We start from the raw sequence: 12,326 nt of genomic DNA, 5'->3' as shown, positions 1-12,326 counted from the left end.
GGCCTCTTTCCTATAAAATTCATCAGCCAAAGAAGGTGCCTTTGACTGTGTAGATCACAATAAACTGTGGAAAATTCTGAAAGGGATGGGAATGCCAGACCACCTGACCTGCCTCTTGAGAAACCTGTATGCAGGTCAGGACGCAACAGTTAGAACTGGACATGGAACAACAGACTGGTTCCAAAGAGGAAAAGGAGTACGTCAAGGCTGTATATTGTCACCCTGCTTATTTAACGTCTATGCAGAGTACATCATGAGAAACGCTGGGCTGGAAGAAGCACAAGCTGGAATCAACACTGCTGGGAGAAGTACCAATTACCTCAGATATGCAGATGACACCACCCTTATGGCAGAAAGTAAAGAGAAACTAAAAAGCCTCTTGATGAAAGTGAAAGAGGAGAGTGAAAAAGTTGGCTTAAAGCTCAACATTCAGAAAACTAAGATCATGGCACCCGGTCCCATCACCTCATGGCAAATAGATGGGGAAACAGTGGAAACAGTGGCTGACTTTATTTTTCTGGGCTCCAAAATCACTGCAGATGGTGACTGCAGCCATGAAATTAAAAGACGCTTACTCCTTGGAAGGAAAGTTATGAGCAACCTAGACAGCATATTCAAAAGCAGAGACATTACTTTGCCAACAAAGGTCCGTCTAGTCAAGACTATGGTTTTTCCAGTGGTCATGTATGGATGTGAGAGTTGGACTATAAAGAAAGCTGAGCAGAGAAGAATTGATGCTTTTGAACTGTGGTGTTGGAGAAGACTCTTGGGAGTCCCTTGGACTGCAGGGAGATCCAACCAGTCCGTCCTAAAGGAGATCAGTCCTGGGTGTTCATTGGAAGGACTGATGTTGAAGCTGAAACTCCAGTACTTTGGCCACCTGATGCTAAGAGCTGACTCATTTGAAAAGACCTTGATGCTGGGAAAGATTGAGGGCAAGATTGAGGGCAATCTTTCCCATATTGAGGAGGAGAAGGGGTTTGGGTAAACTCCAGGAGTTGGTGATGGACAGGGAGGCCTGGCGTGCTGCAGTTCATGGGGTCGCAAAGTGTTGGACACGACTGAGCGACTGAACTGAACTGAAGAAGGTGTCTGTGGTGGAGACCATTGGTTTTACTTTTGCTTCTTTTTAAAACCAGTTCTCCTAAACTTTAGAATTCATCAGAATCACCCTGAGTGCTTGTGAAAACCCAGGTTGCTCTTCTCAGTCCTAAAATTTCTATTTCATTAGGGCAGGGTCTGAGGATTTGCATTTCTTACAAATTTTTAGGTGATGTTAATGTTGTTGTTTCAGAGAACAAGCTTTGAAAATCTAAAGCTTTAGAATAAACCAAAACCATTTATTAAAAACAAACAAACAAAAAACCCACCACATCAAACACACTCTTCATCTGTCCTGAGTCTTAGGATGCACTGACCTGGGATGTAAAAATTATAAACAAACAAAAGGACAAATCCAAATGAATGACTCTAGTGACACCAATAAATTTTAAGAAGGATTTCACTGAGATGTCAACTGACAAATAATTGAAAATAATTTTTGATAGACCACTATGTGATGTTTGGCGTATAATTTAAAAAGAAGCTTAAAAAATTTGAGTAGCTTTGCTTAATAAAACTATCATTTCCATTTACGTAAGTTTTTTTTCCACTTTTAAATCTATAAGAATAAAATAGGAATAGAATTGATGCTAAGCCATGACACATTCTAGTTTCATGGAAATGTGAATTGCGATAAACAGTCCTAATCATCTCATTGAGCTGTATTTTTAATAAAATGTTACAATTTGTGTAATGACTTTTCAAAGTTTGTAAGAACATTATATTGCTTTGACCAATTTTATATCTGTAAATTACAATGATAACTCAATCCAGATTTTTAACTTTACACCTTTATGTTCCTAAAATTAATTTTTCACTTCAAAGTACAAATTTTGATGTATATGTGTTGATAGCTTAATCAATAGAAGATTTTCAAGCACATAAATATATAATATTTAGATACAATTACATGTGGGAAGTGAAATTAAAAAACCAAGTCCAAAAATAAGAAAAACATAAAATATCTGACTGTTAAAAGATTATTTTCCTTCAGTTGTTTTTTAGATGGATGAGAATGGGAATCAAACTAGTATGGTATTTAGTGTCCTGCTGAATATATTTAAGAGTGATGTTACATGTTTATTTTAGAATGGCAATATTTATAATACGCCAAAAATAAAGTCCTTTACAACTGTTTTACTCTGTGATGAAAAACATTTTGGTTGACAATGTCAGATGTGATGGGGACACAGTTTAAAGTTTTATTTTAAAGTAAATACTATCAAAATCATTTACAACTTACTGCCTTAAGGCAATCAACTTTTAATCTTCAACAGGGATCATTTGATGGATTCAGACAGGACTGTGAATTAAATTCCAATTAAAATCCAAGCTTTGCTTATTCTGTAAACATCTCAACAAAAACCATTCTTGTTCTTGTTTGGCATTTGCTCTTTCTAGTCCAGCTGGGATCCAAACACACAGAAATGAGTAATAATGGGAAAAGATTACACACTCTTGAATGACTCATTCAAAGACCTTTATCAACTTTCTGTAGACTTGTTTTAGAAAAGAATCATTTGGATAAATTCTGGTGTGTTTAGCAGATGGGAACTGCAGCACAATTAAAAAAAAAAAAAAGATGTACAAGTTGTACAAAACCATCACTGCGGGGCCTTTTTCTTCAGAAATCCTTTCACTGCATTTTAATACTAGGAAACATTAAAAGAAACACAATAAAACATGTTGAAGCTATCACCGAGTCTTTAACCACTTGATAGTAACATCTTTTGCTTTTATCTAAGATATATTTCCTCTTGGAGATTTCTTTGCTTGGGAGACACTCATGTATAGCCCATTCATGAAAGCAACTCTGCACTTTTGGGCAACCTATTATATTCTTTTCTGTCCATTTCCAAACTCGAAAACTTAAATTTGCATGATATATGCCTTCTGGACAATTAGCTCAAGGCTAATCCAGTTCTTACTTTCTGCTCTGTAACTGAAAATTCACTTAAGATCAGCAAAGTTGCTATCACATCAAAATGATGTATTCCTCTCTATGGGGCTTCCCTGGTGGTACAGTGGTAAAGCATCCACCTGCCAATGCAGGAGACGCGAGTTTGATCCCTGAGTCAGGAAGATCCTCTGGGGAAAGAAATGGCAACCCACTCAAGTATTCTTGCCTGGAAAACTCCAGGGACAGAGGAGCCTGACTGGCTACAGTCCAGGGGGTTGCAGAGCAGAAAGGACTTAGCAACTGAACAACATTCCTCCCTATACAATCTCTCATATCTCTTCTATTTCAGCTACCCCAGAAGACCACCTCTTCTTACATAGCTCCTTATGGTAGGGGCACATTCTTCCCCTGATATGCAACCCAGCTTTTAGAAATGAATAGAAAACCACCTCTGGCTGATATTGAGTAGTGCTGAGTCTCCTTAAACTTCTCACTTTGTCCCAGTATTATAGGTAATGGAACATCTCATAGCCTCTATTATTTGTACCTAGATCAATAAAAATTTATTTGATGGATTTATAAACATCTAATAAGGGTGTATGTGTGCTTGTGCTCAGTCACCCAGTGGTGTCTGACTCTTGTGACCCCATGGACTATAGCCTGCCAGGCTCCTCTGTCCATGAAATTCTCCAGGCAAGAATACTGGAGTGGGTTGCCGTTTCCTACTCCAAGGGATCTTCCCAAGCCAGGGATCAAATTCACGTCTTTTGGGTCCCCTGCATTGGCACATATAGGTGGGCCACTGTGCCACATACTTACATACTCCCTGGAGTAATTTCTCTTTAAAGGTCTGTATAGATATGACAGCACATTAAAAGGACAAGCTCAACAAGGAAAAGTATCTCTGCTGCATCTAATCATGCCTTCCCATATATTTTTGACATTCCAAGAAAGAAACCTCAAAATAACTTTCCACTCACCTTTGTCCTTTATGATATCTTCTATACAACTGGAGGATATACAATGGATTTGTTCTTTCACAGCATTAATAAATATATTGAATAGAACTGACTGTAAAATAACTCACATGGGATGCATTCAGTATAAAAAAACCTTACATTGGCAGGAACCTGTGTAGCTTGCTCACTGTAGAATCTCCAGGGCCTAGTCCAGTGCCTAATACATAGTAAGTACTTAGTAATAGTGAATGAATGAAAATAAAGGGATGAATGAATATCTGGATGGATAGGAACTTGGTGTTTGTGACATCTTCTGATCATTTTGTTAGATATGATCTTCTAGCCAGTAAATTAACCTCCTGAATCTTTAACAAGTGAGAATATATTATTTTATATTTTTATTCAGAGTATCATGCAGGTTGTAGAGATGACCTGCATCCTCTACAAACAAACTATGGAACGGGGCACAAATGACTTAAATTCTCTAAGCTGTTCCCTCGTCAATGAGACGGTAACAGCCTCTCTGTTAGGCTTGTTGGGAGATGAGGCACATTAAACACTTGGCCTGGTTAATAGGAAGAATTGTGTAAGTGTGACCTATCACTTTTCCTACTGCATGTTTCTTTCATTTTTGAGATCAATGCCTAAGGATGCGGTTGTAAACATTATCAGAATTACTATCTCCAATTTTTGCAGGGACATTTATAATCATCTCTCTGCTAGCCATAAAATCATTTCATTCAAGCCAGCAGCTTATACTCCATGATAGATGTAGAATGTAAAAATGTTGGTACACATTAGGATTTAAAGTTATAAATATGTAAATAAATACATGTAAATATTAAAAAAATGTAAATAACCAGACCAGTCACAGTATAGTAAAAGAAGGATTTTAGGTTTCTTTGGTGAAACAAAAGCAGGTATAAAAAAGTTACAAAGATTTTAGATTTTCATTCACAAAAAAAAAAACAATCATTCACATTTTACACTATACATGTTATAATATAAATACAGGAACGTATTATGTGCATTGTAATGAAAGAGGAAAAATAAAAACCTCATAGGTAGACACAGAGTTCTTCTGTGCTCTAGAACACCCAAAGGTTGGTCACATTTAACACAGCAACCGAGGAAACTTGCCTAAAGACAGGGTGTATGACGGTGGCTACTGTAGCTCCTTCTAGTCAAAAGAGGTTCTGAGAAAAAGAATCCCTGTTGGGTCTGCTCTTTTTCTATTCGCATTTTATTTTTTATCTTGAGCTCTCAAGATCATTCTAAACTAGAATTAGGAAAGACACCTAAATGCTTTCTTTCCATCACAGGGTTTCTTTAAACATTAAATTAAACAGATAATAATTCAAAGTCATCTTTAGCAGTCATTTTATTCAAATTAAGGGGAGAAAATGGAGTGGGAAGAGATAGGGAGAAATTTCAACACATACACCCCACCTAATAAGAAGCAATGCCCATACTATTTCTATATATGTGCTCCTTGCTTAGAATGGGCAAACACCATTTGCTGAAAGCTAGACACTTTTCCACTCTTCTTTATAATAAAACACTTAATGCATTCTATCCATCACATTATTTAATCAGGGACAGAGTACCTAGATTATACGATTCCAAACTGTGAGGGAAATATAAAGGCTAAAACCGAAAAAATAACTACCAACTACGTCCATGTTCAGGTTTGAGGGAAAATAACATCCAATAAATTAAATCAGTATGGCTTACTTCATTTATTTATGTATGCTTCACAGCTGCAGCATTCATACATGAACATTCAAAACTTTATAAAAGATTAAAATGGTTATATATACAAAATTTCTTTCTTTGAATGTGTGTTGTTTTAACAAACCCCCTCCCTCCAGAACCCCAGGTCTATATCCATTTGAAATGTGTTGATCTGTAATCTTGCAAGTTAGTGTTAAGAAAGCCATTAAAAAGGAGACCCAGTTGAGTTAATAATTAGCACTTTGACCCCTAGAAAATGCTCCTGGTCATAGAAAAGTCCTCCATTCAGGCCTTTCTTGTAAGTGAAAAAAAAAGGAACGCAGCAAAAAAAAAATAATATAAAATAAAGAGTTCCATGTTGCAGTCTCTAGTTTCGTTGGGATCCCATTAGCCAGGCTTCAGCATCACATGGAAGCCAACTGTACCTGTGGTGGAGATGGGACAGTGACCTACAAAATTTTGTGTTTGTTAATTGTCCAGCAAAAGCTGTCTTCAGTCTTGCTGACAAAGAGCAGGGAAAACCATTTCCAGCCTAAACAAACTACAAAAAGCAGCCGAACCAATGATTAAAGACCTCTAAGGCTCCGTAATCATCATTAAATATGCTTGAACTCAGTGACTTTTTATTTTATATACAGGATTAAAATCAACATTAAATCATCTTATTTACATTGCCATTGGTGCTGAAATGGAGCTTTTTAAATAGTACAGTAGGCTGGTATACATTATAAAATGGTCTGCACTGGAGGCAAATAGAAAACTAAAGAAATTAGGCTGGAAATGGTTCCATTCTGCTCTCATTTTCCTTTCTTTTGTTTGCTTTCTTTTTGAATGCCAATACTTTGATTTAAAATGTTTTGGGAGCACGGCAACCCAAAATGACTGGACTGGACGGTGTTCCAAAAATCCAAACCAACTGATAATACTTCTCTAGGTGATAGGAAAGGCACAGGAAGTTAGGACTTTGGCTGAAATGATGAAAACATGTGTATGCCATTTTAGGGATCAGCGCCTTGATTCTTGCCACCTTCGGCTCCAACGGTGATCATGTTTTGATGTATTTATTGAATTGTCCTTTGCTGATGAGGAATTTTTAAAATATTTCTTAGAATAAGTCCTTTGGTATGCAGATGCTACATGGAAGGAAAGAAAGAAAGAAAAGAAAACACAATAATATTACTTGCTCCATACCCTAAACTACCAATACCGTAGCCGTAAAATGAGGGTGTCTAGTACTTGTTATAGCATGGTTGTCCATTCTTTCTAAAGGACCACTTACGGTTCAGGCAGGTAATTTTAGGCATAGCCCATCTTCCATTTCCTAGGCAACGGATAGTTGGAAGGTGGCGTTGAATGAAACCATCTTTGCAGTGATATCTAATCAAGGAGTTGATTTCATAACGAGGTTTCATCTTTCCAAAGGTCTTGGCATTTTCTACAACAGGGGGCTGGCCGCAAGCAACTAAAGAAAAGTAAATTGGGTTATTTCCAAATAATCTAAATATTTCTGTTAGTATAAGACACTCTTCTTTTTTTTTCTTTCCTTCTTTATTTTACCCAATCAAGTACCTTCAGTAATCATTTAGACTAAGAAATTGACAAATTTCAAGACAAAATGAAACATTGAGGCTTTGGGCCTGGTTTGAATCTCAGATTCTGTCATCTTGAATTGTGTGTGTGTGTTTGTTTTTTTTTAAAGGAACCATAAGGCATGTGGTTATACATTCATTTGTCCGTTTGGAAGAGCTACTTTTCTGAAAAAATTCCAAATTAAAAGGCATCTGTCTCATGTTACTATGTGGCCTATTGGTTTTGTCTCTATCCCAATGGTTTTATGTACCACTCACCTTCACTTCAAACAGGCTACCCTTGCAGCTCAGCTGGTAAAGAATATGACCACAATGCGGGACCTGGGTTCGATCCCTGGGTTGGGAAATCCCCCTGGAGAAGGGAAAGGCTACCTACTCCAGTATTCCAACCTGGAGAATTCCATGGACTGTATAGTCCATAGGGTCGCAAAGAGTAGGACACGACTGAGTGGCTTTCACTTTCACTTTTCACTTCAAATAATAATAGATTTCTAACAATTATTATTTCCATTTCTCTGAAAAAATGTACAATGTATAATAACAACATAGCTCTAAAATATGGACTTTTCAGTGTAAATAAAATACATCCGGGTTCAATTATGTTTATTTGTTCTTTCTGTCTTCTCTATGGAGACAGAGAGCAAGTCAGGACATAGTATTCATGCCTCAGTTTTGTAATTACCTTATATATATAAATTTCAACTCTTAAGAAAGGTAAGTAAAGGTAAATCTTAGAATATATAACCATCATTTTTAACCTACAATAAAAAACTCTGAATAGCAACAAACTTAGTGATGATAGAAATAGTAAAAAGGAAATAACAGTAAAAAAAACTTTGTAATTTTGAAATTCAAGAAGGTAGGAAAATTGATTCAACAACATTTGTATTAACTTGTAATTTTACTCATATCAGCGTACTTGCTTTAAAAATATACTAATTTAACTCTAAGTGATTGTGTTTTGCTATATAGTTCTAATAAAAATACAACTTAACTTCAATATAATTTCCCTGAATGACATTTCCTACCCATAGTTTACTTTAAGAATGCCATCACAAGGCCTACAAGGTATGCCATAGTCTCTCATGAAATAATGCAAATCTTCAATGGGAGAATGATCACCAGAAACCTCGGAACCAAGAGGTTTAGATGTCAACATCCTAAAATAACCAGGCAAGAATACTAGTGTGGATCGCCATGCCCTCCTCCAGGGGATCTTCCTGACTCAAGGATTGAACCCGTGTGTCTCTTATGTCTCCTGCATTGGCAGTCGGGTTCTTTACCGCTAGCGCTACCTGGGAAGACTATTAAATGGTTGCGAATGTTAAATTTATGTACATATCCAGAAGGCTGTTTACAACCAGATTCTTTTGCAGTGACAAATGCAGGTTTAACTTAAATATTTAGCTCTTTAATTTACTTCTGCCTAACAAAACAAGTTAGAAAGTATTGACCCTATAGCAAAAATTGTCTTTAATAAAACACAATCCAGGCATATTTTTTTCATTCACATAAGAAATTGTGTCTCAGATAGCCATAACCTAAAAATAGTTTATAAAATCCTGCTATCTAAAACTAAGAAATTAGAAGTATTTATGCATATAGTTCCTTTTCACAAATTCCTAGAAGGTAAACTGAGAATTCTATAATAATATGTTATTTTCAATTAATAGTCTACACTATATATAGTTCAATGATAACCCCCATCTGCATATCTACACTTCTTTTATTGTAATATGAAAAGTCTACACTAGGGCCCAGACACCAGTAAGTATCAGAATGAGATAGCAATGATATCAGTTAGATAACTCATACTTGATTCTGGCAAATTAAAAGTTGTCTTTAAATTTGAGAGGAAAGCAATGTATAGATTTCTTCCAAAACTATAAACGAAGACTTATTTTGAAGTTAAAATAATTCAAGGAGTGTGGAATTGGCAAGGAAAGGCAAATAGACTAGAAACAGATCCACATATACATGCTTGATATTTGACAGAGCAACATGGCGGAGCAGTAGCGAAAAGGCAGTTTTTTTTCATTTGGACAATTGGGTATTCATATGGAAAAAATTTTGGTTCCCTACCTCAGACAGTCCATGGGAGATCAATTCTAGATGGTACACATACAAAAATGTAAAAGATAAAACTATAAAGCATTTAGCAAACAACATAGGATATCTTTCCAATGTTAGGGTAGGTAAGAATTTCTTAAGACACAAAAAGGCTTAAAGCATAAAAGAAAACTCAACAAAATAAACAACTCTATTTATCAAAAAATGCCGTAGGGTAAAGAAAAGCTACAAACTAGGAGTAGATATTTGCAACATACAATTATCAGGGGATTAGAAACTAGGACATTAAAAACAAAAACAAAATACAAAAAAAACACAAACTCCTGCAGATCAATATATATAAGAGAAGCAATCAATCTTTCAAAATAAGCAATAGAAATGAGCAGATAGCTTACAAAAGAAGAGCTATGCATATATGAAAAGATTTCCAAGAAGAATCATCCAAGACAATGCAAGTTAAATCAGAAGAGATAACATTTTATACCCACCAGACTGGCAAAAATTTCAAAGTCCGATAAGATCAAATGTTGGAGAAGATGTGGAGTAACAGGACCCCTCACACATTGCTGGTGGGAGTGCAAATTGGTACAACCACTTTGGAAAATAATTTGGCATTTTCTAGTAAATTTGATGGTATATATATCCTATGACTCAGCAGTTCACTCCTGGAGAAACACTCTATGGAAACTTGCAGAGATCTACCACAAACAAGTTCAAGAATATGCATAGTCACATTGTTTATAATTGCAAAAACACTGACTATAACCCAAATGTCCACTTGTAGAACTGATAAATAAAATGTTATATAGTTATACAATGTAATACTACACAGCAGCAACAATGAAGAAATACAGCTACATGCATCGATGACGTGGATTAATCTGACAAACATAATGCTGAACAAAAACAGCAAGGCACAAAATACAAACTTAAAGTTCAAAAATGTGCAGAACCAAACAATTTGCTTACAGATACAAGCATAAGTGACCATTTTTAAGAGAAAAGTAAGGGAATTAAGTCATTATCTGTGGTTGGATTTGGAGATAAATGGATGGGATTGGAAAAAACCTGCAGAACGCTCCAAAGATGCATGAATGGCACGTACTAAGGTTTGTTTTTTTTAATGTCTTTTGTAAATAATGTAATTCTTCTTTGTAATTAATTAAAACTACCTAGGTCTGTAAAGATGTATAAATTATCTGTAAAGAGAAATGAGTCTATATAGACATTTATAAAATTCATAAAATTCCCCAGGGTAAAGATTAACAAAGAATTAAGTTTACATAAATAAAAATCAGACAGTAGGGAGATAAAATATATGAATTGTTTTGTTTTGGTTTCTTCCTCGTTTAACGAGGTAGACCTAATGTTTTGTAAATCTTTCCCCATTGGGAAATGTATACCATGATGCTGCTTTTGTGAATCCTTTTTAGATCTAGGCCAGTGGTTTTCAACTGGGGGCAGTTTTCTTCCTCTTCCCACTTCCCCAGGGATAGTTGGCAATGGCTAGAGACGTGGATGGCTGTCACAAAGCAGAGGAGGAGGATGGAGAGTGGGGGAGAATGCCTCTGGCATTCAGTGCATAGAGGGAAGTGTTGCGTGTTCAGTTGCTTAGTTGTATCAGACTCTTTGCGATCCCATGAGCTATAGTCCACCAGGCTCCTCTGTCCGCGGGATTTTCCAGGCAAGAATAACTGGAGTGGGTTGCCATTTCCTCCTCCAGGGGGTATACCTGACCCAGGGAGCGAACCCATGCCTCTTGCATCTCCTGCGCTGGCAGGTGAATTCTTTACCCCTGAGCCACCTTGGAGGCCATAGAGGGCAGAGATGATGCCAAACGCTCTGCAAGGCACAGAACAGCCCCCGCAACCAAGGGCTGTCGGGCCCAGAGTGTCAGTAGTGCTGCTGTAACATACCCCAGTATAGGAAGAAACAACACTGGAGATAAAAGAACGTTTGCGTCATAAACCGAAAAGTATGACTCTGGGGGCATTTGGAGATCTAAGAAGGCAAACATGACATTTGGATAAAGACAGACAGTTCACTAAGGACTTCTCACACTAGGGAACAACAGGGAAACAGCAGGGAAAACAGCAAATAACTTGATTTGCTGTTTTCACAGGCTTAAGTGCTAAAGTAACATACATAGTCAGGAAAGCTGCTCACACAGAAAGGATATTCAGAATAAATTCTGTTTCAGAGAAGAGAATAGCAGAGTGAAATAATCACAGATACTGAGTTTCGACTCAGCTTTGTGTAAATTACTGTTCTCTGTGTTTTAACAGAATTTCTCACTGGTGTTTAAGTCTTTTCTAAAATATCTATAGAGTATATATTTTTCGTTTTATCATTTTTATATTAAAAAATAAGTCAAATGGATTTTATATTTTGCATTTGTGCTTTGTACTCTTGAGGTGGGTAAAATCTGGGTCTAGAAGTTAAATATGCATGTTCTAACACCATTATCAATTGTAACCAGGTTTAAAAATTGTGATGCAATTCTTGTTGGTTTTTTTTAAGGAAGAAATCTACGTAGTATGGCTTAGAATTCAAACATATTGGTCAATGATAAATACTGAAAAATCAGCTTCATTAATTTTATCTGTTAATGTCAACTAAGCAATTCTCCTCATTCTAGAATTTATATTATAAATGTTTTTGTTTTATCACTTCTTGAAAATAGTCATAATAGATATAGGGATGGTATTTTTGTTTTGTGGTTTATGAGCATAGATTGAGCTTCTAAGGGACTGACTGAAAAACTCAAATGCCTATAAAGACCAGGAGCTTAACCAAAAAGGAGGGAAAGTCCGAATGAGGAGCACAATGAGGTGGGGACCACAGCCCCCACCAAGGCAGGCAGTGTTGTTTAGCTGCAGTACTTTAAGCCACTGATAAATTTGAACCAAATTAGGGCCAAATGGCACTAAGTGGTCTTTTTTATTTTTAAGCAAAAAATAATTCACATTATCT

General features: G+C 36.3%; 1 protein-coding gene across 4 annotated transcripts in view; it reads right to left on the bottom strand.

Annotated features, from left to right (window-relative positions):
• Positions 1-5,323: 5,323 nt before the first annotated feature.
• Positions 5,324-12,326, bottom strand: part of VCAN (versican) — a 120,488-nt gene continuing 113,485 nt past the window's right edge. For all 4 annotated transcript variants that reach the window (XM_061424332.1, XM_061424335.1, XM_061424333.1 and 1 more), the window contains 2 exons: positions 6,974-7,156; positions 5,324-6,827 (listed from right to left, as the gene is read on the bottom strand). In XM_061424332.1, the coding sequence (XP_061280316.1) occupies positions 6,700-6,827; positions 6,974-7,156 (311 nt within the window). In that variant the 3' untranslated portion in view covers positions 5,324-6,699. The remainder of the gene's footprint in view (positions 6,828-6,973; positions 7,157-12,326) is intronic.

This window comes from Bos javanicus, chromosome 7, assembly GCF_032452875.1.
Source record: "Bos javanicus breed banteng chromosome 7, ARS-OSU_banteng_1.0, whole genome shotgun sequence".
Taxonomy (NCBI): domain Eukaryota; kingdom Metazoa; phylum Chordata; class Mammalia; order Artiodactyla; family Bovidae; genus Bos; species Bos javanicus.
This window is presented reverse-complemented; position numbering and strand designations above follow the sequence as displayed.